Source organism: Conger conger, chromosome 8, assembly GCF_963514075.1.
Source record: "Conger conger chromosome 8, fConCon1.1, whole genome shotgun sequence".
Classification (NCBI taxonomy): Eukaryota; Metazoa; Chordata; class Actinopteri; order Anguilliformes; family Congridae; genus Conger; species Conger conger.
The window spans coordinates 44,519,412-44,546,272 of NC_083767.1; the positions used below are offsets into that span (position 1 = coordinate 44,519,412).

At 43.8% G+C, this 26,861-nt stretch overlaps 1 protein-coding gene across 1 annotated transcript; it reads right to left on the bottom strand.

Annotated features, from left to right (window-relative positions):
* Positions 1–207: 207 nt before the first annotated feature.
* On the bottom strand, positions 208–19,820 carry podxl (podocalyxin-like). The gene is made up of 8 exons (XM_061253220.1): positions 19,639–19,820; positions 6,082–6,552; positions 5,131–5,261; positions 5,021–5,047; positions 3,150–3,285; positions 2,624–2,664; positions 1,816–1,938; positions 208–1,224 (listed from the first exon to the last, which is right to left on the bottom strand). Exons 1-8 carry the CDS (start codon positions 19,667–19,669, stop codon positions 1,033–1,035), a joined length of 1,152 nt encoding a protein of 383 aa, XP_061109204.1. The 5' UTR covers positions 19,670–19,820; the 3' UTR covers positions 208–1,032.
* Between the last annotated feature and the right edge of the window lie 7,041 nt (positions 19,821–26,861).

The window sequence follows — 26,861 nt, forward strand, 5'->3', positions numbered from 1 at the left end:
ATGACCTGAATGTATCCTGAGGTTGGTATTTAACTCCATATTAAACCGTTTGTCACTTGAGTTTTACACATGTAAAAGTAATGTACAAGTACGCTGCTCCAAAGATTATGCCTTTATAGAAAAAGTACAGTGTTGCAAGAATGTGGAAAGAAATGCAGGTATATACAGCCAAACACTGTGTTGCATCAGAGTTTATCGATCAAATTCCTTTGTATTTTTTATGGGGCAGATGCAACATACAGTAAGGCAAACACAGAAAAGAAGTGAAGAAAACAAATAAAAAGAAAACAAAAGTGCATTCTGACTGTAGAACACTGACCTCTAGTGGCAATATATCTTTTTGGTACAAACAGTCAACAATCCCAGAGGTAGGCTGGACCCCAGACGCGGTCTCTAAATGAACAGTTTGTGATTGGCAGGTTTTAATCAGCATTATGCTTTATACTGGCCAGTATCTGTGCTATGCATGGTTCATCAGAAACTGACTGTTGTTTTATTAGCAAAGCATGTCATAGGAAAGATCTCATGCTAGAGAGTCAACCAGACCAGGTATATTACCCAGTGGCAGTATATGCAATCCACTACCCAGAGAGCCTTAGCTGTAGGAAACATCATTTTGAATTGTATGTAACACATTATTTTGCAAATGTGTTTATCACATCCCCTTACACAGTATCCATATGAGATAAATATATAATTTTACACTTGATTTTATAGATTAAAATACTGTACTGTACATTCAGTTTAATTGTGCAGATTGGAATCACATGACAGTCAAGGTACAGATTTGTGCCAAAAGATTGTAAATTTGGGTTTGGAAGTGAGAGTTTGGCACTTCATATATTCAATGATTTCATATATTGGTGGCCAGAAGGTCAGTCTGTGAGATAACAAAGGAACAACACCAACGTGTGTACACAGCGCGTATGCTTTCCCGGCATGGTAGTGTTTCTATGGCGACTGCAGTCATCCTTTGACTGGCACGTGGTATATCCGTGTTGACCCTTGACTTCAGGGGTCAAAGCGCTTGGCCTACAGGTGCGTGTCCTCCTCGTCAGCCATGTCCTCTTTGGCCAGGCTGTTTCCGGGGACGATCCAGCTGTCGCTCAGCTCCGCGCTCAGGGCGGACTTCTCCTGCATCTCAGACTGCACCTCCAGCACCTCCAGAGTGGGGTTGTCATGGTAACCGTTCTCCACCGTCTGCAGCTCCTCTGTCAGGTGTTGCTGTCGAGGTTGTAGGCGGAGAGAAAGGACACCGTCAATGACAGGAGCAGGCCCGGCTACAAATCAGCTCACTATTTTACTTTATTTTAAAAACAGTCTGAAATGCAAAGGGTAACGACCACACAGTTAGGAGGCCAGGCCTGCTCCTGTCATTGATGGTGTCCTTTCTCTCTGCCTCCTAACTGTGTGGTCGTTACCCTTTGCATTTCAGACTGTTTTTAAAATAAAGTAAAATTGTGCGCTGATTTGTAGCCGATAGTCGTTTCTGCTGTGTCACTTCCTTTTAGACTGGGGCAAAAATCTGCCTTTGCACAAGAAATTTAACATTTCACAATACATCTATTATCAGAGATAACTGTTGGGATTTTTTAAGTGTTTCCTTCATTCTCGTGAAGCATTCAAGTCCTTGGCTCGTAGTTTATTTTTTTGTTCCTGTGTTATGCAAGCTGCACGAGTAACGACAGACATAAGTGTGTGTGTGTGTGTGTGTGTGTGTGTGTGTCTGTGTGTGTGTGTGTGTGTGTGTGTATGTGTGTGTATGTGTGTGTATATATGTGTGAGAAAAAGAGTGTCCTTGAATAAGTGGTTCACCTGGTCCTTCCTCTTGGCTTTGAGGCGGCACACAGTGTAGGTGGTGAGGAAGATTATCACGCCCAGCAGGGCACTGCAGGAGCCCAGGATGATGGTCAGGGTGGAGTTGTCAGGTGTCGGTCTCTGTAGAACGTGTGAAAAAACCAGTCGATGTGCTATCTAGTCAGAGCCCAATCCAGTAACGGAACATTTTAAAAAGGGCTTCTTTTAGTCTAGTATTTATAGCAGCCTGACTATATTCTGCAAAAAAAACTGGCTAGAAGTTTGGCCAAACAGCCATTTGCCAGAATATAATTCAGACAGTGAACAAAAAATGAAAACACACGTGCTCCAACAGCCATGGGTTCTGGTGGCTGTGTAGTGGAGATTTTGTGCCACACATTGCACGGTTGATTTCAGCCATTGTACTCCATAGCACTGAGTGAGCACCTTCATCCTATGATAGAGCATGTCTTTCCTGCATAGAGAGCTCTATATACAGAGTGGTTGCCCTGTGTTTTGACGGCCATGACACTAGCGTTATCCATATGCCCTTGCCTGGCCTGTCGCTGGAAGCCAGTCAAGCATTATGGGTTGTTCTGAAACAACAACAGACATCATTCTGTACTTCCATAAACAGTGAGCTTCCGAGTGAATGAGCTTTGTTGTGCGCTTCCTACAGAATTCCAGCTGCTGATAGACTGGGGCCAAGCTCACAGGCCATGCTGGCTGCATCCAGGGGCCACTCTATTAAGTGTCTTTATCGGTGCTTACATTTTCTCTTCACTGTTTATCCAAAGCTTTTCATGCATGTTAAGTAGCGGCGTACCTTGAGGTCGTTGTAATATTCTTCCAAATACGCAGGGCTAACTGAGAGAAGAAATGGGTATTAGATGAAATGTGAGAGTCATAACTAATACAAATAGTACGATACAGATTTGCTTCAGTGACTTTCAGCGAGAGATTGGGTCAGGTGTTATTCGTGGACATAACTGGTGTGACAATGGGAGCCATTTTGTCTCAAGAAGAATCGCCGTATTCTAATTGCATTGAATTAGTAATGTACAGTACTTTGTCGAGGGCCGAGGGCTAGTATATTGCATTCCTTTACAGAACATTCATCACTTAAATAACAAAGCTGCAAGCCCTATTAAAAAGGTGTTCAGCTCTCTCCATTTACATTTGCACAAATGAATGCACAAATAAGCTTCAAATTATTGTCAGAAGAGTTTTAACCTCTGACCCTCTCATGCTGAGTATCGTCATAATTCTTCCCACAGGTTGTGGTAATAAAATAGCAGTTTTATTTGAATATTAATTGACATTGTAATATAATAATATTTGACTGAACCCACCGTGTATGACTGCACCTTCGAAAATAATCTTCTTGTTTTCCCCATAATGCCCCTGCAGTGTGCAATTAGCCTTCTGCATGTTCTTCATCAGCTCCTGGCAGATCTGATACAGGTCTTTCTCACGTCCGTCCTCCCCCTGGTCAGACACATGAACAGCATTAAAGCTCTGCCCTCTTCACCTGGCATCTCAAATTTACACATTTCATAAAGGTCTAATGTTAAAAATATGGGGGAAAACGTGAATAGGTATACTTACCTTAAAACATAAGGTAAGTGTACACATCAAGCCCAACCAAATCTACATCAAATTTTTCTACAGTGAAATGTAAAAATGTGAAATGAAAGTTTAATCTCTCATTTGAAGTTTAATGACTTGATTTATAAACTCTTTATTGTGCAGTGTGGAGTCTGGACTGGGCTGAATAACCCAGAACACGCGTAATGGCTGCAGGGGTCCCAGATCAGTCCAGCTCATGTGTCATCATTTTCGGAAAGGAAGAAAGAAGTCATTTTATTAAAAAACACGTGTGTGTCAGCAGTAGCCCGGAACTTCTTTCTTCCTCTCTGTTTCAAGTGTAACAGGAACTTTCTTTGCTGCTTTTACAGTATTTTCCATCCCATGCAAGTTGATAGTTAAGAGAAGTTATTTTAAGTGAAGTGAGACTTGCCTATTTTGTTGTGTCATCATATTTCTCTAAAGATTCTCAGTCTCAATGTTCAAAGTTGTGCCAAGCTTTGCCATGAAGGGGACCTTTAGAAGGTCATTTTTTATATATATTAGATGTTTTCTTTTGCTACTGCATACCAAAGAAGACAAAGAACATGTCTGAAAATGTCATCTTCTAAAGGTGCCCTACTGAGCAAAGTTTTTCCAAATTATAATTTTTTTTGCAGGAGGTGGGAGGTACGTGCAGATGATCATCCGCAACGCAGTAATGATACATTTCATTGGCTTACAATTAAAAACACAGAAGTAACAAATTTCTCAATTGGCCAAGACATTAAACATAAAAGCAAATCATTTGGAGTAGTTCTTCTCAATTCAAATCCCAAAAGTGTAAATAGGCACACGTATCCTACTACCTCCAATTTGATGCATCATCTGACTAAAGCATATCTGGATACCTAAGAATTCTGAAAATCCAGCATAAGATCTGACTGGAAGGTTAGGCTATGCTAGTCATCTGGCTCGTATTTGACTAACTATGACCAGGAGTCTGCAATGGTGGGACTGGGACTCGTCCGGTTGTGTTGACAGAGGTGTTGACAGAGGTCTTTGTGTTTCTGCTGAATTGGTTCCTGCCAACAACACATTAGGCACTTGTAGGCAAGGAGTAGTTAAGCGTATGCTTTCCCACTGCACTTGAGATGAAGGGTTTCACTCCAGTACAAAATGCCTGCTGTGTATTATTCAGGAAGGTGGTGTGGGAGGCAAGTTTCCTTGTTGCCCCTCCTGCTTCCATGGAGACGGGTCATAGGTCATGAAGAATCCTTCCTGTGTGGCGAGGTGTAAGCTATTCTGCTAACTTTAATAAGGAAGCCCTCAGCTACGATGCACAGCTGTGCAGAGAGGGAGGGTGAGAGGGAGGGAGGCAGAGGATTTCGGCAATGACAGCATTTCCCACACAGTGATGGCAGGATGCTTTTCTAAGTCGTGATGCATGCTTTCCCTTCCTGGCTTTGGAGATGGACGGTAAGAGTAATGCGTTTCATCACTAAGGTCACAGGTCAGGAAAGCCAACGGTTCCATTTCTGTTCCTTTCTCACTCCCTGGCCAGGGCGTGGCTGGTGGCATCCTGCTTCTACACCGTTTGCCTCTGCACTCAGCAGAGATTTCAACCGTTTTACAGCGTCTGGACAATGGTGCTTACCCGGTTGTCCTCTGTAGAGAAGGTCATCTATGAACACAGCAAAAATAAAAATTAGCCAGTGGATAGCATGAAATGGAGTGTACGGCAGAGAATGTGATTCTCTATCTTACACTGAAGGGCTTTTGAGAGCTTTGTACAGCCGTGGTGCCGGTTCTGTTCGTGCCCGGGGCTATGGCTGTGCTCTTGGTTGCAGAAGTGCTGCTGGTCACCACAGGCTGGCTCATACTGCCGGAGGTGGATGCTGGAGAGGTCAGGAGAGAGAGAAGAGAGAGGGAGAGACATATGAGGACTTGCAGTTAAAGATGTGGCCAGTGTAGGACCAGCCGCTTTCCTGACAGCTGGCTTTTCACTACAGGGAAATTAATGGCTGACATCAGCATGTGACAATTTTAGACCGCTACTGCTCACTGTGACCCGGGAGATGTGACTGCTAAGTCACTGATGTGTGACTGTGACAGAGCTGGAATCCTAGCAGTTGCACTCATATCTAAAGTTGACATTTAATGTTCTTGATCCCTAATTAACTACTAATACACTGCTTCATATGGATAAGTTAGCACATAAGTAAACTGTGCATGATTACTGCATTTCTAATTGGAACTATTCACCAATATATTTAGTAAAAAAAACAAAAACATTATGTTTTAAGTGACACCAAAAAAGTGCTAATTCAAATAACAGCATAGCATTCTTCCTTCACTTATGTCATGGCAGCCCTTTCGAACACACTGCGTTAAAATACTAATATATAATACATGCCGAATTACACAAGACATAATCCACAATGCAAACTTCATAAAAATGGCCTGGCCTCCAATATCGCTAAGTTCCATGCACTTTTCAGCCAAAATGATATGTGGAGAAAAAGAAAAGGTTCTTACCTGCTCAAATGTATTCTCTCTCAACCTGTAACTTTAAAACTTGCTGACAGATATGTGTCAGAGGACATCGCTATGGATCTAACTCAAACTCTAACTCTAAGTGAACAAGGCACATATCTGAGATGTACTGGGTGATATGCGGGATGTAACCTCAGATTTGGTTCATTGTAGGAATCTTACCTGAGTGTTTCTGGGTTATATGGACCGTAGTTTCTGTTGTTGGGCTGGGCTTGGAAGAGACCCCTGTGGTTGCTGCAGTGGTGGAACTCGACACAGGCTGCACTGCTGTGTGCTCCATAGCTGTGGTTGTTTGGACTGGGCTTTGGGTCACAGTAGAAGGGGTAAAAAGTGTGGAGCTTGATTGGGAGGTTTTGGTGACCTGTTGTGGACTGGTGGGCATGGTACTAATGCGAGTAGAGCTTCTGACGTCAGTAGTGGAAGAAGGTTCAGTTCCACCTGAGCTTGTCACCGTTGTTTGGGAAGGGGAAGAGCCTTGGGATGTTATCATAGAGTTATTTTCTGTGGCTAGGGAGCCCACGGGGGTAGCAGTGATGGTAACCACTTTGTTGTTTTCCGATGTGGTTTCGGTCCCGTTGGCAGAGTCATCTTCAGGGCTGGTGGATTCACTTTGGCCGTGCTGGTAAAGAAATCCTGGAGAAAACGAGACCACAAATTGAGTGTAATTTCAGTGTGCTGCACCTCTAATATCTACAGTAAAATCAGGGTAGTTTCATTAGACTGCATTTCTAATAGTGCCATCACAATGGCAAAATATTTACTTTGTCACAAAGTACAAGCATCACAATTTTGATACTAAAATCACACCACAGCACACAGAAAAAACTCAACAGACAGTAAGGTGTACAGGACTGGAATATTATTACTAATACTTATTCATACACTATAGTTCAACAACAGATTTAATTGCCATTTGGCAAATGGAAATGGACTGCCAGCTTGCTAGATTGCACTTGACAATGAACTACTGCCTTTTGAGTACACTCAGTAGGGTCCCAGTTAATGTAAGCTCTATCATCTTGCACAGTCAACATGCGTGTGTTTGGTAACCACAAGACACAATATGGTGTCAGAAGTTTTATTCATTCTATCAGTCCTTTTCCTCACGTGAAGTGACTCTGACACAGTGGACCGCTAATCGACCTCCTACTGGGAAATGTAATTTCCTCAAGTAGTTTGCAATGTAATTATAGCTGACAGAGTCCTTCACAGTACAACCAAGGGGATTAACACACCCTCTTTCTCAGAGTCGTGTGAACAATACAGGGTGCTCACCTCTGTCGCCCCCCCTGTTATAAGCCATTATGACCCCAAGGGCAATGTCAAGTTCAGGTGGAACTGAACCTTCTTCCACTACAGACTTCAAAAGCTCTACACGTGAACACACACTAGGGTTCTGTGACAAATCAGAAGAATACAGTTGATACATATTTTTTTGAGTGCAACAATCATATTGGCTTTCCTTTTTTATTTATTTTAAAAAAATTATATTAACCTGACGTGGTAGTGAACTTACAAACTTCGAAGGCCAGGTATATTCTTCAAGGGGAAAAAGTGCATTATAAAACCAAAACAAGAAGAGTTTGGAGTTAAAGCCGTTTTTGTGGAGCATTTCTGTAGGTTTTTTAATTCCCTTTCATGAGCTGTGGGTTGCAATTCAGATTCGTTTTTATATATTTGGTGAATACTAGGTATACATTAAAAGTGTAGTTAAGAGCAATTCGATGAAAATCGATGAAATCCGACACCCATGGCACCACCAGAGGTTGAGAATGATGGTAAAGAAGTGTGTACAAGACTGATTGTCACTTCAAACAAATGGGAAGGGGATTATCTCCAAAACCCTTAAGACTTCCTGAGATTGGCGATAACCAAGGCAAACAGTTTGCTGCACATAAAAACAACAGTTCAACAAAACCACTAGGAAATGTATTCTTAAATACAAACACAAATCAGCATAAGATTGCCTTAGATAAAAACCAGGCTTTGAAAATATAACGAAAGCTTGGTTAATATTGAAAGATGGGATCTAATGAGCCAAAAAGAACCAAAGAGACAAGTCTTCCATATGCTTCCAACACAAGTATTATTTTCATGGGGACAGCCTGAGCAGACGGCTAGCCCTGCAGCTACAAAACAAATCCAAAGCAGTCATTAACGCAATATGCTTCAATAAAATATCATACGGCAGGATCATCTTTCATTAATATTAATTCTCATCACTGTCACAAACAGTGCTTATTTTAGCATTCATTTAAAAAAAAGAAAAGCATCAGTATTTGCATAGTAATTGCAATGTATGTCAGTCGCAGTGAAGAAACTAATTAAAAAAGCACTGATACTGGAGACAGGGATGCCACCAGGAGTTTTCAAAAAGATCCCACATTGGGCCCACCACTCCAGGCCACCCCATCCCTGTACAATTACAGCACAATTATTATTATTATTTTATTTTTATTTTTTTGCATAGACCGCTGTATAAGTAGGCCTATTGAGCTAGAATGTAATATGAACAGCACATGACAAATGTGAAGTCTGCACTGAGTCCTTTTAAAGAATTTGTCACACAGCAATTTGGGCACACTAAAAATGAATAGCTATGGTTGAGATTAATTGAATAGTAATAACTGAAAGATGAGATTTCGGCTTCCTCCACGGCTAGCTCAGGGACAGTGGTTGCAGTGGCAGTGTTACGTTCCACGTATGTATGTCTGTCTGTTCCCCCCCCCCTTAAACTCTACAGATGAAGCCATCAACCATTTCCATTCGCTGTCCCTGCTGTCCATCATCATTGCCCTGGTCCCGCCTCCACCAATCACATCCCTCTGCTTATATAAACTGTGTTGGCTGCCCTATAGGGGGCGATGCTTGACTTGCCCATTCATTGCCTTCATAACCCTGTTGTGTGCATGCGTGTTCCTCCGTTCTCCTACTCCTGTGAATGTGGTTGTCCGTGTGTAGGCCCTGGGGCAGGTAAGACAGAGGCCTCTATACACTGTTGCTGCACGTAGGGTGAACCATTGTTTAGACACCTTAGGAAAGGGGTGATTGCCACCTATGTACTTTTGATTATAGAGTAGAGATATTATTTTGTTACAGTTAGTATGTATTTTGTTTTTAGCTCTCTTTGGTTTTGTTCATTTAATTGATTTGGCAACACCCAGGTCCCTTGGCCTCGTACCCGATGTGTCTTTGTCTTGTTTGAAAACTGTAAATAGCACCGCCACTGTACATTTTTTGTAAATACAACTATTGCACCTCAAACCTGGTTTGTTCGATCATTTTCACTCCTCAAATACATCCTCCCGGTCATTTTTATTTAATTATAATTTTGTTGCGTACTCCCTCCTACCCCTGGACGCCTGAGAACGTAACAAAAATGGGGGCTCGTCCGGGATATTGAGCGTTTTGTAAATATCGTCAACCATTGAGTGTGCTTCGTAGGCTGTACAGAAACTTGTATTCAGAATGGAGAACATTGAAACCAAGCACGCGGAGTTTGAAGTGGAAACATTTATTAGAAACCTTTCTGTTTCTGGTTTTGACAAGTGTCGTAAGGCAGAATTAATTCGTATTGCACAGCATTATGGCATCCCAGTAACAACACAGTCTTTGAAAAAAAATATTCGGTCTGTGGTATGGGATAAATTGGTAGAGCTGGGTATCTTTGTCCTGCCTGCGGTCCAACCTGAGCTGGAGCAGGGTGCTGCGGCTTCCTTCGGATCGGAGGAGAAGGAGAGGCCGTTGCCGATTACCCCGCCGCAGCCGGTAACTCTGCCGAGGTTCGAAGGGCTCTCGTCGGTGTCGGCATCGTCTGAGTCGATGGTTGGGGCGAGGTTGAAAATTCGTTTAGCCCGCCTGCAACTAGAACAAGAAGCCAGGGAGAAACGGGAAGCCAGAGAGGCCATAGAAAGAGCTCAGAGAATTGAGTTTGAGCATATATTAGCTATGCGGACACTGGAGATTGAGGCGGAGACTAAGTTGAAGATACGTAAATTGGAGTTGGAGAGCGCCGCTGTGCAAGCTGCTACGTTACCAGCCTCAGTTATGCCCGCGCCACTTTCTACGCACTATGACGTGCGAAGGCACATAGCTATTCCCCCTTTTCGGGAGACGGAGGTGGATACCTATTTTAGCACTTTTGAGCGCCTTGCTACTGCACTAAACTGGCCAAAAGACATTTGGACCACCTTGCTGCAGTGTAAACTGACCGGTAAAGCGCAGGATGCAGTGGCTATCTTGTCGCTTGCCGATAGTTTAAATTATGAAGTCGTTAAGGCTGCGGTGCTCCGTGCTTATGAGTTGGTGCCGGAGGCTTATAGGCAGAAGTTCAGAGACTACCGAAAGACCTCGACTCAGTCTTTTGTTGAGTTCGCTAGGGAGAAGGGAGCTCTGTTCGATAAATGGTGTGCTGCTAGCAAATCCACAGACTATAATTCACTCCGAGAATTAATTTTATTGGAAGAATTTAAGAAGTGCACGCCAGAGAGGTGTGTAGTATATTTGAATGAGCAAAAGGTTACGTCCTTAAATGAGGCGGCAATCTTTGCCGATGAGTTTACCCTCACACATAAAGGTGTGTTTGCGACGTCTAGTGGGAAAACTGCTGAAGCTGAGGTTGCGTCATCAGTTAAACCCCCTAAATCTCCCCCTACACGCTCTAAGGAAGAGCGGGAGTGTTTTTACTGCCACAAAAAGGGTCATGTAATAGCAGATTGTTATTTATTAAAAAATAAAAATACCAGTACCCCAAAACCTACCGGGTTGGTTAGAGCAGTATCTCATAAACTTCCCAGTACCAGTGAAGAAGGTAGCGTTGGCTACGCACCATTCGTATTTGAAGGATTTGTGTCTCTGGTTGGGGAACCGAATGTCCAAAAGGCAGTTCGAATTTTAAGGGACACTGGGGCATCCCAGTCCTTCTTACTGGCGGGGGTCTTGCCCTTGTCAGATACGTCCTCCTGTGGGGCGGACATCATAGTTCAAGGAATCGAGATGGGTTTTATTAGTGTTCCGTTGCATAAGGTGCAAGTTAACACGGATTTAATGTCTGGCTGTTTTAAAGTAGCCGTGCGTTCTTCTTTACCAGTTCCAGGGATAGACCTCATTATGGGGAACGATATTGCCGGTGGAAAAGTGTACCCTGTACTAGAGGTTGTGAAAAACCCTGAGACACACGCTACGCCAGAGGTTTCGAAAACTCCCTCTGACATTTACCCTGCATGTGTGCTTACCCGAGCACAAGCACGAAAATGGGGCGAGCAGGTGAATTTGTCAGACTCTATCTTAGCCACTCCGTTCGCTAGCGATGTTCCGGTACCCGAGAGATCGCCCAAAAAGGTAAAGGAGAAACACTTGTCAAGGGAGATACTTTCGATGAAGCTGCCAGTCACACGCGAGCAGCTTATTGACGCTCAGAAAACGGATACATCACTCAAGCAGTGTTTTAAATCTGCTGTCACCCTTGAAGCTGCGAAAGATAGGCCAGTAGCTTATTTCGTGGAAAAGGATCTGTTGATGAGGAAATGGTCATTACCTGTTGCCGCTGGCATGGATTGGGGTGTGGTAACTCAAATAGTTGTACCCACACCGTATCGCCAGCAGGTGTTATCGTTGGCACACGAGAACCCTTGGTCTGGTCACCTAGGAATAACCAAAACGTATAACCGGGTTTTGCAACATTTTTTCTGGCCCAAATTAAAGACCACGGTTACGGAATATTGCAGAACCTGCCATAGTTGTCAGGTGACGGGAAAACCCAACCAGGTAATTCCTCCTGCTCCTCTATGTCCTATCCCTGTTATGGGTGAACCATTCACTCAAGTGATAGCGGATTGTGTGGGTCCGTTACCGAAAAGTAAAAGCGGAAATAAATTTCTACTTACCCTCATGTGTGCAGCTACACGATTTCCGGAGGCGATTCCTCTCCGTGCCATTACTGCTAAAGCAGTGGTGAAGGCTTTAACCAAGTTCTTTTCAACCTTTGGCTTCCCTAAGACGCTTCAGACCGATCAGGGATCTAACTTTCTGTCAAAGATATTTAAACAGATTTTAAGTTCCCTTGCAATAAAGCATAAGGTCTCTTCCGCATACCATCCCGAATCGCAAGGTGCGCTCGAACGCTGGCATCAGACGTTTAAATCAGTTTTACGAAAATACTGTCTGGAAACTGGAAATAGCTGGGACGAAGGAGTGCCTTTTGCGTTGTTTGCCCTAAGAGAAACTGTGCAGGAGTCACTTGGCTTTAGCCCAGCCGAATTGGTTTTCGGTCACACAGTACGAGGGCCCCTGCAAGTTCTTAAAGAACAAATCATGTCTGACTCGTCTGTTAGGTCCACTAATGTGTTGGACTATGTAAGTGAGTTTCGAGAGCGCTTACATCGGGCTTGCTCTATGGCAAAAGAGGCACTTACCACTTCTCAGAGCGCTATGAAAAAGCGTTATGACCGGAAGTCGGTTGTGCGCTCCTTTAGTGTCGGAGATCAGGTGCTGGTTTTGCTGCCTATTCAAGGTTCTGCGCTGTCTGCTCGCTTCTCAGGTCCTTACACTGTGGAAGAGAAGTTAAGTGATACTGACTATATCATTCGCACTCCTGACCGTAGACGTCAGTCCCGAATGTGTCACGTAAACATGTTAAAGATGTACCATGCCAGAACTCCAAAACTGGAGGAGGATAATGTTTTACCGGTCTCGGTTATAGCTTCGGTGTTCCCGGTGGTCACTTCTGATCTGGCTGGGGATGAGGACGGTCTGCTGCTCCGTAACGCACCACAGCAGTGCGCTAAGCTACTAAATTCAGAAGTACTAGCGGATCTGTCTTCCCACCTTACCCATTTGCCAAAAGAACATAGTTCCGATATGGTCAAACTAATCACAGAGTATCCTATGCTCTTTAATGACACTCCTACACAAACATCAGTGATACAGCACGACGTAGAGGTGAATAACTCTGCCCCAATCCGGCAGCACCCATATCGAGTGAATGCTGCCAAACGGGCGGCCATGAAAAAAGAGGTACAGTATCTCTTGGACAATCAGTTGGCCCGCCCTAGTTCAAGTCCTTGGAGTTCGCCGTGTTTGTTGGTGCCCAAGCCAGATGGAACACTCCGGTTTTGTACGGACTTTCGGAAGGTCAATGCAGTTACTGTACCCGACTCTTACCCTCTCCCAAGGATGGAGGACTGCATTGACAACATTGGCTCCGCTCGATATGTAAGTAAACTCGACCTGTTGAAAGGTTATTGGCAGGTCCCCTTGACGTCCCGTGCTTCGGAAATCTCTGCATTTGTGACCCCTGACGATTTTTTGCAGTACAACGTCTTGGCTTTTGGGATGAGAAATGCTCCGGCCACCTTTCAAAGGTTGGTAAATAGTGTTTTATCCGGTGTTCCGAACTGCAATGCGTATCTGGATGATTTGGTGGTATATTCCAGTACTTGGACAGAACATGTACAACTCCTCCAAATGGTGTTTGACCGATTAACATCTGCTTCGCTAACTGTCAACCTTGCCAAATGCGAGTTTGGGAAAGCAACTGTCACCTACTTAGGGAAGCAGGTTGGTCAGGGTAAAGTACGGCCTGTTAATGCAAAGATTATGGCCATTACCAATTTTCCCGCACCTACGACCAAACGCGAGTTGCGTAGGTTTATTGGAATGGCTGGCTACTACCGTAGCTTTTGCCGTAACTTTTCTTCAGTCTTAGCTCCCCTGACAAGTTTGCTCAGTTCGGCAAGACAGTTTATCTGGACACAAGATTGTCAACATGCATTTGAAAGCGTCAAAGCCTTGTTGTGCAGTGCTCCCGTGCTCGCCGCCCCGGAGTTCGCGCTGCCGTTTAAGTTAGAGGTAGACGCGAGCGCCTTGGGAGCTGGAGCTGTGCTACTGCAGGAAGATGCAGGCGGAATTGATCACCCCATCTGTTTCTTTTCGCGGAAATTCACTAAGCCCCAGCTAAACTACTCTACAATAGAGAAGGAAGCACTGGCCTTACTTTTGGCATTGCAACATTTCGAAGTGTATGTTGGATCCAGCTCTGTCCCAGTGGTTATATACACAGACCATAATCCATTAGTTTTTTTATCTAGAATGTACAATCAAAACCAGAGGTTAATGCGTTGGTCACTCATAATTCAGAGTTACAACCTAGAAATAAAACATAAAAAAGGTAAGGACAATGTTTTAGCAGATGCTTTGTCTCGTACATAGGGTAGGCCTATGTTAACAAAAAAAAGAATGAAGAATACAATACTCTTTAAAGTATGATAGATTTCATTCTTGGTATGAACAAATTTACGGGGTAAATTTGTTCTTGTTGGTGGGCGTGTTACGTTCCACGTATGTATGTCTGTCTGTTCCCCCCCCCCTTAAACTCTACAGATGAAGCCATCAACCATTTCCATTCGCTGTCCCTGCTGTCCATCATCATTGCCCTGGTCCCGCCTCCACCAATCACATCCCTCTGCTTATATAAACTGTGTTGGCTGCCCTATAGGGGGCGATGCTTGACTTGCCCATTCATTGCCTTCATAACCCTGTTGTGTGCATGCGTGTTCCTCCGTTCTCCTACTCCTGTGAATGTGGTTGTCCGTGTGTAGGCCCTGGGGCAGGTAAGACAGAGGCCTCTATACACTGTTGCTGCACGTAGGGTGAACCATTGTTTAGACACCTTAGGAAAGGGGTGATTGCCACCTATGTACTTTTGATTATAGAGTAGAGATATTATTTTGTTACAGTTAGTATGTATTTTGTTTTTAGCTCTCTTTGGTTTTGTTCATTTAATTGATTTGGCAACACCCAGGTCCCTTGGCCTCGTACCCGATGTGTCTTTGTCTTGTTTGAAAACTGTAAATAGCACCGCCACTGTACATTTTTTGTAAATACAACTATTGCACCTCAAACCTGGTTTGTTCGATCATTTTCACTCCTCAAATACATCCTCCCGGTCATTTTTATTTAATTATAATTTTGTTGCGTACTCCCTCCTACCCCTGGACGCCTGAGAACGTAACAGGCAGGTCGGTGACGGTGGAGCTCTGTGGTGGTGTTGGGGGACGTGAAGGTCAGGGCGTGATTGCTGCACGCTGGGCTGCGGCCGCCTCTCCGCGGGAGGTTCTCCTGCTGATACTCAGCAGGCGCTCGGCCAATCCCGTTTAGCGTGCCAGCCTCCATTCACACGCGGCAAAAGAAGAAAGGCTGCTGGCCTACGGGGCAAGATGTTGACTGATCTACCTTCCTTCCTGCTGTGCCGTAAAAATAACATCCCCGCCTGAGATTCATATAAACAGAGCGGGTCACACACACACACACACACACACACACACACACACACACACACACACACACACACACAATGTGACCACACACCAAATTTACACCAACCATAAAACAACCTCATGAAAATCAGGTAGTGGTCACCCATCAACTGCCAACTGCCTAACTCTTGGGAATCTATGTAGCTACATTTAGCCTTATGAATGTGAGCATGTTGTTTCATGGCTAGTACATGTAGTATGTCACGGGAAGTGAATAAAAATTGTTACAGCACATTTTAGAACAACTGAATTACAAACCAGTTTCCGTTGTCCAAAAATGCTCGATTTGAATCTGGCCTTCGTTGCTACACAGACAATGAATACCTCACAGAATATCATCCTGGCAGATACTTTCCCTTCCCTTGGATCGCAAATCTAAAAAAAGACACTTAAAAAGCACTGCAGCCACTAAATCAAGCACATCACATCGTCCTGTACGAACTTCATAACCCAGATTTACATTTCTTTCAAGTTATCACCTTTCAGTTGTATAGTGCTGTGATGCTCTAGCTGTGTCGAGACAGCTTCCATTTCATGACTGACTCATGGGTGAGAGCATTGAAAAACCAATCTACACACTTCACAGAATTACATTTGTCTTCAACAGAAAACCTTAAGTTTCCACACAAATCACCAACCCTGTGGGGATTATGGAGGTTATCCGAGACGCCCCGCACTGCACAGTCACTGACTGGTTGAGATATGATTTCTTAAAAGGGGCACAAAAGTAAAGACTCTAAAAATAGCTTCTATCACAGAGGAACATGAACTTCTTATTTATCTTTCATTTAGCCAGGCTGGTCCCGTTGAGATACAGTACTTCCTGGGAGTCCGGGAGCAGGTGTCCCAGGAGATAGGCCTAATCGTGTCAAAGAGAGCTGCCAGCAGAAGCAGTTAAGAGATTGTCTTTTATAGCGTCATTGTCTTTGCCGTAGCCTAAACCTCACCTTCTGCAGATTGCCTCAGAATCACAGACAGTAAGCGAGTCTATGGATCAGAATGCGAAAGAAGGAGTACATTAACGTCACGGTAAATAAACGACTATTACGCCGCTGCCCTTGGCACTCCAAAGTGGCACACAGAGCGTGGCGAATGCGCGTACGCTAGACTCTCCCACCCACAGACGTGCGTGTCAGGAGCGGCTGGCCTTTTCGCTGTGTGACACCCCCCCGCTCCCCGCGGTGTGACTGATCGTTTCAGGACCCCCGGGCCCCTCCCAGCGATGGTGTCCCATTCAGGAGGCCCATTCAGCCGGACCCGGGCACCGAGGGGCTTCTTTACACAGCTGAGTCACCGTAGCCCCCCCTCTCTGCCGTCTATTCAGGAGTGGAGAGGGACTGTGAATGTGTGAAAGCCAGGGCCAATGAAAGGGCCATATCGGGGGAAGGTCTGTGTGACCAGCCATAGCCATGGAAACGATACGTTGCAGCCATTAAGTAATGACACTGGCCCACAGCACTGTTTTACCCTGTGAAACATACTTTACTCCCAACAGCAGCTGTCGGCAAGGCCATTTTCCAAGAATAAAACAATGGCAATTCTACTGAGAAGTACATATTAAATAATGGTCAATAGGTTTCAGAGACCCCTGTCGACAAACCACTCTGATAAACACTTCTCTTATGAGTACTGTTGCAAGTGTATGTGTATATATGTGGGCATGTACATGACTATGACCCATTGTATACACGTGTTTTGTGAGCCTGTGTGTATGCACGTGCCTGTGTATGTGTGTGCTGTACACTAGTGCTATCAGTGTGTGTGGGCCTGTGTATGTGTGTGCTGTACACTAGTGCTATCAGTGTGTGTGGGCCTGTGTATGTGTGTGCTGTACACTAGTGCTATCAGTGCGTGTGGGCCTGTGTATGTGTGTGCTGTACATTAGTGCTATCAGTGTGTGTGGGCCTGTGTATGTGTGTGCTGTACACTAGTGCTATCAGTGCGTGTGGGCCTGTGTATGTGTGTGCTGTACACTTGTGCTATCAGTGTGTGTGGGCATGTGTATGTGTGTGCTGTACACTTGTGCTATCAGTGCGTGTGGGCCTGTGTATGTGTGTGCTGTACACTTGTGCTATCAGTGTGTGTGGGCATGTGTATGTGTGTGCTGTACACTTGTGCTATCAGTGTGTGTGGGCATGTGTATGTGTGTGCTGTACACTAGTGCTATCAGTGCGTGTGGGCCTGTGTATGTGTGTGCTATACACTAGTGCAAACAGTGTGTGTGGGCCTGTGTATGTGTGAGTTGTACACTAGTGCTATCAGTGTGTGTGGGCCTGTATGTTTGTCCTTATCGGACTGTAGCTGTTTCAGCCAGCCCCTTTGCCATGCCCTGTTTGTGGAGCAGTGTCAGTATACAGAGGGGAGACAGTGCCAGCCTTTCTGTGATTTATAGATGTGAGAAACAGCCCCTGGCGGGTGGTGGTGGTGGGTGTCCTGAGGGGATGTTACTCTACAGTACGAGTCTGCTCCTGGAGCTATGTAAAATGCCTCCGTCGGAGGCGAGAGTGTGTAAAATGCCTCCGTCAGAGGCGAGAGTGTGTAAAATGCCTCCGTCAGAGGCGAGAGTGTGTTATTGGCATGGGTGTGTCAGCGCTCTACCCCATCCGTTTCTCACTCTTGCCACTCCTGTATCCTCTTCTCCTGACATGCCTGGAGGGGGGAGGAAGGAATGTCCACAACATAGGAAGAGAGCACTGCACCACACCTTCCAAAGGAACGAAGATGTTGATAAAGTCTTTGCCTTTTAATTGTTCGCCGTTTTCTCATGCCCCCAAAAGTCACACAGCATGTAAGCGTATGGCAGGTCTGTCCAAGCTATGCTGTTAATCAGACAGAAACTTACACTGCTGCTTTCAAATCTAGAAACTAAAGGGACCTTAGAGAGAAGGGACTATAAAATAAAACTGGTTGAGGAACAGATGTCAGCTAGTTCAGTGAAATATTTATTTTTAGATTACCATGAGATGCACATAATGTAAGTATGAAATAAAAACATTGTAACAATCGGACTATGTACTGAAGGGACACATGGTCCCCCATATCACTGATACCGACACAAACATCACAACTGCTGATTTATTCAGGAAAATACATTTTCCCTAAAATTCTCACTTAAAATTACAGCTTTGACTGTATAGTCCCTAAAACCAAAAATAAAAGAACATCCTGAAAACCAAGAAATACACCACACAGTGAGGGAGAGGTGTGCTTCTAGGAATTACATAATGGGGGAGAATCATGAGTTGATCATCACTGACACTGACAAATCAAAAGCTTCTCTCCACAGAATATGATTTGTTCAGATCACTGAGTCACTGATAACGAGTTAACTCCATGACACTTGGCATTCATGAAGTCTCACACTCTGCAGTCATTACTAAACATTGCCTGCAGCCCTGACAGGAGACAGGAGAGGTGCAAACTAAATCACAACTGAACTGATAAAATGTCTAACAATAAATGTCTACACAGGATACTATAAATACTGCTTGGGCTCTAATTTGAGGAATTTGAAGGTGGTGAACTGGTTTCCAAGCCATTTTCCATTTGGCTATAACCACAGGTCCGTTCTAACGGTATCTGAAGATTTTTACTGGATTGAATCATATTTTCTGTTAAATGGTAGGCTATAGAAATTAAGCAAGCCTACATACAATTACAATTACACTTACATTTAGGAATTATTTTTAAGTTCGTCAGTTCCCCTGGGAAATACATAAAACTTAAGTTACTACCCTGCACATGCTAATAAAAGCATTTTAGGAAGAAAACCAGAGGAACACAACGATTTTAGCGTCTTTAGCGTGAAATATCCTTTGTGTCAGTCAGCAGCACTTGTCCTCCCCACTAAATTACAAGTCGCTGTCCGCGCATGGGGTGAATTTTAGATGCGTATTAAGTGGACGGATGTTTAATATCTGTGATACCCACATAATTCCTCCTAGTCCTGACCTCTCTTCGCTGAGCAATGGGCTTTTAAGTCACGCTTCAGATGCACATCGAGTCTTGCCGTATTTTTTCCTCAAAGCAGAGCAAGAGAATATGAATAAACATGATGTAGATGCTGTATTGTTTTGCTATCACTGAACACAATATACACAAAATAAAGTCTGGAAACCAGAACAGCCGTTTCAGAAAAGTTTTCTGAACTTTCACCAAACCTGAAAAATAGTATCGGTTAGTTTTAATAGTTGTAATAAGCACAATCAATCCGACGTTTTCTCCCCGTGCACATGGCTTTGTTTAGATGCTTCCATAAAACCAAAAAGAGACACCTAGGCTCAATGTCCAGACCTGGCTGCCAACACGGAACTAATCCTAAAAAGACCAAATGTACAATTTACAAGACTTCTTTCATGCAAGATCCATCGTCAAATAGCCTACAGTGAAATTCAGAGCCACTTACCAAGTAAAATAATCGCATGGATTACGCGCATTGTCAATCCTTTGTCACCACTGCTGTACAAATTCAGCTCAGTGTCACTCAGCCCGTGATGGTGAACCCAGAATACATGTAGATGCAAGTCGTCCTTGTTGGTGAAATAGCGTGGGAATTTCAGCTCGTTATGCGTTCTTATATTTCAAGGATTGATGGGGTCCCAATGCGATTTCTTTGTTGAAAGATAAAATGCTTTGTCTACTACTCCTTGGATTTGAGGAGGATTTTGTGCCAGGTTCTTAGCTGCGCTGAATCAAAGGCTGCCGCTGGCCCTATCTAACTTGGTGGAGGCTGGAGTTTAGTAGTATCCCACTCGAACTGCGCAAAACTGTGTCCAAACCAGACCCCCCTTTCAAATGTACAGCTGCTCTCCCGGCAATGCGTGCCACTGCCCACAAGTCTGCACATGGCGTGGACGAGCATAAGTTAAACTAAATGGGAAATACTGTATCAGATATCATTTTGGTCAGAATAATAACAATTCATAGGGAACTTGCATGAGTTTTCCCAACCTTTTGCTCGAGCTCAGAACTGTCATATTTTATGCACACACGTATAGGCTACCATCGATAAATACAATACAATACAATACAATTTCATCAGTGATACAAACCTCACTCTTGAGGAATTTATAGCTGAGTAGCTATCATTTTTAAATCGAACAATATTTTAGGTTATTTGTTGACTTGATAAACATATGGTTTACTCTTTGGTCAGCTATTAGAACAGATTATTACCAAATAAAGTGACTAGTAGCAAGTGATTTCATCCAAGGTTACTGCCTGGAACCCCAACAGGCCGAACAAACAGCAATAATCCCAGCAGCTGGTCAGAGGAATGCAGTGTTGTTTTATGACAAAGGGAGAAGCCTCACATCTCTCAGATCTCAGCTTTTCGGCTTTTATTGTCTGCAAAACCTTTGCAGCCAGGCAATGAATAATAAAAAAATAATAATAACATGCATAAAATACAAGAATCACTACATAAAGCAGTAAGTGTACCCGACCTCAATCTGAGAAATACCCTCCAATGTGCATATCTAAAACGAGCAGTGGCACTATACTGCCTCAGAATCATCAACATTCGCAGTAACGCCAACAATCATAAAAGGTTATCATCATATCCACTGCCTGTCACAGCAATAGCGCTCGGTCATAACATCCACATCGTAATCATGGGTCTCCTGCACCATCAATACAGTGCCATAACTACCACAATCTGCACGCCCTGTATAATCATGCGTCCTCGACTGTGTACAGTAAGCACATTTATTCTACATGGTATGAATGAGTTATTTACTCTATTAGACTTATTGTAGCTCTAGGAAGCCTGCATGATTGGGATTGAAGTGGGAGAAGCCTGGACTCATTGCACAGAGGGTGTAAGGCAGAGTTGGACAACGAGGGCCGTATCTGTTTCTGGTTTCCATGCCAACTTCTGGTCTTAATTACTTAATTAGCTGTAATATTTACTCCGTCTGAAATTTGATAAGCGCATGAATGACAGCTGATGGCTGTTCTTGTGTCCCTATGAAACGCTTTGCTGTGATCGAATCAGTGAGTAAGCCAGTTCTGGTGCTCTACGGCCAATTAGCTCTTTTAGCCAGGCTAATTGGTGGAAACAAAAACCTGCATACACACTGACCCTGCAGGGTCAGAATAGCCCACCCCCAGTGTAGGGGGACACTCCAAAGTAGTCATAGCCCCCCCCCCCCCCCTTAAAAAAAAAAAATTCTCCCAATAGTGTCCCAAAGCCAAACTGTATATTGTGCTTATAATGACCAAGAGATGTGATAAAACAAACCTTCTATATGTGAAAAAGTGCTGAGGTACGTGGCTTATAACCAATTATAACCAAACAACACAAAACAAACTCACCATATACACTCACCGAGCATTTTATTAGGTATTTCTTAGACTTCCTTTTTTAGACTTATTAAGTGTGCTGCTGCTGTAGACTTGCTGTCACCTTCCTATCAGCTTTGACCAGTCTGGCCATTCTCCTCTGACCTTTCATTAACAACGCATTTCTGCCAACAGAACTGCTGCTCACTGGATATTTTTTCACACCATTCTCTGCATACTCTAGAGACTGTTGTGCATGCAAATCCCAGGAGATCAGCAGGTTCTAAGATACTCATCCTAACTACCCTGTCTGACACCAACAATCATTCCACGGTCAAAGTCACTTAGATAACATTTTTTCCCCATTCTGACAGTTGATGTGAATATTAACTGAAGCTCCTGATCAGAATGGGGAATTCTATGCATCGCACTGCTGCCACGCAATTCGATAATCGCATGAATATTACATTACATTACATTATTGGCATTTGGCAGACGCTCTTATCCAGAGCGACGTACAACAAAGTGCATACCCATAACCAGGGATAAGTTCGCTGAAAGACCCTATAGGGAAGTACAATTTCAACTGCTACCTGTACAACAAAGATAAGGACAAGGGCCTTTTTTTTTTTTTTTGAGAACAAACAAACAAACAAACAGAGCAAAAGTGACCAAAGTTAATTATCCAAACACTGCTTACCTAGCCAACTAAAAATACCGATACACAAAGCAAGTCACAGAGACAACAATTAAGGTTCACAGGGAGGTAGGGAGGGATGGGGAGAGGTGCTGCTTGAAGAGGTGTGTCTTCAGCTTGCGCTTGAAGGTAGCAGTTCTGACCTCAACGGGGAGTTCGTTCCACCACCGTGGAGCCAGGACAGACAGTAGTCGTGAGCGTGAGGTGGAGGTTTGGAGAGGGGGAGGTGCCAAGCGGCCTGTGGAGGCTGAACGAAGAGGTCTGGCAGGGGTGTAGGGTCTGATGATTTTTTGTAGATAAGCTGGGGAAGACCCTTTAACTGCTTGGAAGGCTAGCACCAATGTTTTGAATTTGATGCGAGCCATGACAGGCAGCCAGTGGAGGGAAGTAAGCAGGGGGGTGACGTGTGAGTATTTGGGAAGGTTGAAGACCAGACGAGCTGCTGCATTCTGAATGAGTTGGAGGGGTCTGATGGCGGACGCTGGGAGGCCAGCCATCGCTTGGACCAGGAGCTGGGTCGAGTAGGGGGTGAGAAAGGGGCGGATTCTCCGTATGTTGTATAGGAAGAACCTGCAAGACCGGGTCACCGCCGCAATGTTCTCGGAGAGGGACAGTCTGCTGTCCATCACCATGCCGAGGTTCCTTGCACTGGGTGACGGCGTGAGTGTGGTATCCCTGAGGGAAATGGAGAGATCCAGATGGGGAGAGGTTTTAGCAGGGATGTGTTCCTAATAAAGTGCTTAGTGAGTGTCTATAGTGTATATGAACATAGTTTAAAGGATATAGTACTGGGCAGGACCATGGGTAGGTCAGAGTATGGCCTGCAGAAGACTACTGCCCTAATCAAGGAGATATGCCTCCCAGAATGGTTTTATTTAAAAAACATGCCAAGTCCTCTGCAGGATTCCCGCACTGACTCAAAGCCTTAGAAAAAAGGAAAGGAAAGGAAGGAAAGGAAACAAACGCTGTCTTCAGTAGCACAAAACAACGGGCTAAAGACAGAAAAATATCAGAGGCCAAGCAATGAGAGGAAGAGACACATGGCCTGGGACGGTTTGATTTATCTCCTGTAATGCTCATACCCGACTCTACCTCATCAAGGTTCCCTCTGGAGCGCCACCTGCAGGATGAAGACAGACACCCCACAAAAAGACACAGAAAGCAGGGGCCTCTGTCACAGTGGTCTTCACTCCTGGTCCTTTGTGACACAGGCCTCAGGACAGTGGAGCTTGGCATTAAAATGCTGCTATATTTTCTCCTGACACTGTGTGCAAGATGCGCGTGTCTCTATGTTTCAAAAACAATTATTCATGTTCCATTCAAATTTATTTTACTGCCCATCTTCATGCATGGCAGATTCAGGTATTAAAAACAAATTACAGATGAGACTATGCTTATTTTGAATGTCACCTAATGCATTTGGTGCAGACACTGATCCATCGTAACTGAAATGCTAAGAAGAAAATAATATCAAGCGTTATTCTTTAGGTTATTGATATGATACAGGCTAATCCAGTTCAGAACAGCATCTGCAGCATGTCACTGATATGTGTGCAGATGCTCAGGGCTGTTTAAATCTGACCGGCTGAAGAGAAAGGAGCCCCACTGTGAAGAAATGTCTGCCTGGGATCGATCCCTTGGGCATTTGCCATGAACTCTCGCTGCCAGCCTTCAGAATTCCTGTCCCCTTAGCTCAGCCACTCCCAGCGTCCCTCCGGCCGGGAGCAGCGCTCCGCTCACGCCTTTGCTTCATTAGGCGGCAACAATGACAGGGAATTTCAGGAATGTCAGGGCACATTCTCTCAAGTTCTGTCCCTCTTCCACGTCCAGAAATTCCATGCCAAGTATGGAGAGGTTAGGGTCTTCTGAATAATAATAATAATGAATCATTTTTGGTTGATCTATTTTATCCATCTGGTGAACCCAGCTGGCGAATTGCCTTGGCTAGCGCCCGAGTATTCTGCCACTGTGGATCTCCAGGACTAGAGTCAAGAAGCATATGTTAGATCAGTGGTTCCCAAACTGGTGTCCACAACCCCTGGATGTCTGTAAAGGTGGTCTTCAATGACATTTCTCATTTAATTTTATTGAATGACATATTTTAGACTTTTCTAATAAACAGATTCATACGTGCAATTATTCTGTGCTCATACTGTTCTAAAAGCATTTCAACATGTATAGGTGCAAAGCATTTGACATCCTTTATAACACTTATTTAAATGTACTTGTAACAGTAAATTAGTGCCTGTAGTGGATCTTACACAAACGGAGAAGGTCATCTTTTTTAAGGAGCGTTGAAATTAAATAAACAATGTGAAAACCCTGATTATATAAAACCTAACTTGGATAATTGCCAGCCCTAGTCCCGTAGTCATTTATCCTTTAGCCCTGGGCTAAAAAATGGTTTTGTATGGAAAAGAGCCATTCAAAATTGAATTTAATCTAGGACTAGCCTTAATTTGTGTCTGTGAAACTGGGCAAAAGTGTTCTAAGATTAAAATATGAACATATAAATTGCACCATGAAGGCTTGTTAAGGAGCAGCAGTAGAATAAACACCATAGTGAATGTTTGGTGTTCAATTCTGCCATGTAATAATGGTGTAATAATAATAGTAGTAGTCTATGCTATCTTCCCAAGTAGTGGACATGTTAATAAGCCAGTCTGTCCTAGTTCACATAAAAAACCTGACATTCACTTTTTATTCTTTCATCACCATTCCCTAAATGCTTACAGACTCAAGCTAATTTCCATTAACATTATGTCTGTTTGTAAAATCTTCAAAGGTAACAATAAGCAGATACAGTGCATTTGATAAATTAAACTCTCTGCGTGGATTCACATGATTAGTTGTTTGTAATGAAATTGTGGTTGACACATGTTTGATAAAAACATCAATTGTCACTTGCTAAATATGCGGTGGTGAAGGGAAGTGAAAATTGCTTTGTAGCAAGAACAAAGCTTGACTGCTAATGGTGACATTCCATTACCAGGCAACACCATTTGTAAATGGTCTTCACTGTGGGGATTTGTACCTACTGGTGAACAGATGTAATTATGCACAAAGTACCATATTTGATTGAAGAACCTAGTGATCCATTTTAAAATGCTTTATGTTCAGCAATTCCAAATGGCTTAAATGAACAAATGGCATTCATAGAAAAGAAATAAGTTGTTGTAATATCCAGTAATTGATAGGATTTGGGATTTTCTACTGGAGGGGCAAATGGATTGTACTCATTTAACAGGGAAAGCTATATTGTATTGTGCAGAGAAATACATTCTCAAAGCTGCACTTTGGTTGCAGTTGATGAGGAAGTATGTTGGCATGTAGATGCATTTCCTGTTTATGTATGAATATGCTATGTTATTTTGTCTTTATTTTAAGTTCCCTTCATATATCCATCTGATTTACTTTAGCATTCTATTCCTTGATTAAAGTTTACTTGTTTTTCACTGTATCCTGGCACCTACCACATCACTGACAACTTGCCTCCCACTCACTACCATGTTCACATAAGTTGTTACTGAGTATTCCTTATTGACTTGAGTCAGACAGAGTTATTTATGATACTAGGACTCAATCCAAAATCACTTTTTAAAGGATTCAATTACCATCATGGCTTTCCTAGCTCCAGACCCATCCTGCCAGCCTGCTTCTCTGGTTTACACTGAGCAGGTGAGCAATGTGACAGTTGGAAAGTGTTTGATTGATTGCAGCCCCTCAGATAAAATCCCCTCTCAGAATGACAATGGAAACAACTGAACTGGCTAAGCAAGGGCTAATCCTTTCCATCATGGATAAACAAAGGAATGTCGTCTGATATCAGAAATATATCTATCTATTTATTTTGAAAAATAGATGAAGTACACGTATACCACAGTTGGAACTGGAACTGGAATTGGAATTAGAGTATACCTCAGATTGAAAAGTTTCTTGCAGTGGGAACGAGGAAAGGGTCATGTTGGCACTGTGGTGATCCCAGCAGCAGTAGGAGCTGTGGCAGACGGTTCACAGGCATCCATTTTTTCCAAGGAAGGACAGGCAGCAGGGGCTATCTTTCCCACCCCCATACAGACCAGCTACATTAGAGATAGGTCTGTTTATCTGAGACCCCTGGGGGTGGTCCTTCTTCTTCTGGGAAGATATGTCTTGAGGTTCGTCCAAGGGTGGGGTCTCTCTCAAGCACTTTCAGGTGATGGATATTTGTTGCCTTTGCACTCCCAGAGAGGGTGGAAGTAAACAACAATCGCTGTTTTGTCTCACAGAGGGAGGGTCGATCCTGGGCCCACACCTCTCAATTGTTTTTGACGAGGTCAAGGTGCTGCTAAGTGTGTTTTTTTTTCACGTATGTTTTCGCATATGTGTTTGGGTGTCTGCGTGTGTGCGTGGGTGCGTGTGTAGGTGTGTTTGTGTGCGGATGTGTTTTTGTATGCATGTGTATGTGGGTGTCTCTGTGTGTGTGAGTGTGTATGTGTGTGTGTGTGTGTGTGTTTGTGTGTGTGGGCATGGAAATGTGTGTGAGTGCGTGTGGTTGTGTGGTTGTGTGTGTGTGCGAGTGTGTGTGGATGTATGTGTGTGTGTGTGAGTATGTGTGTATGCATGTGTGTGTGTGTAGGTGTCTGTTTGTGTGTGAGAGTGTGTGAGTG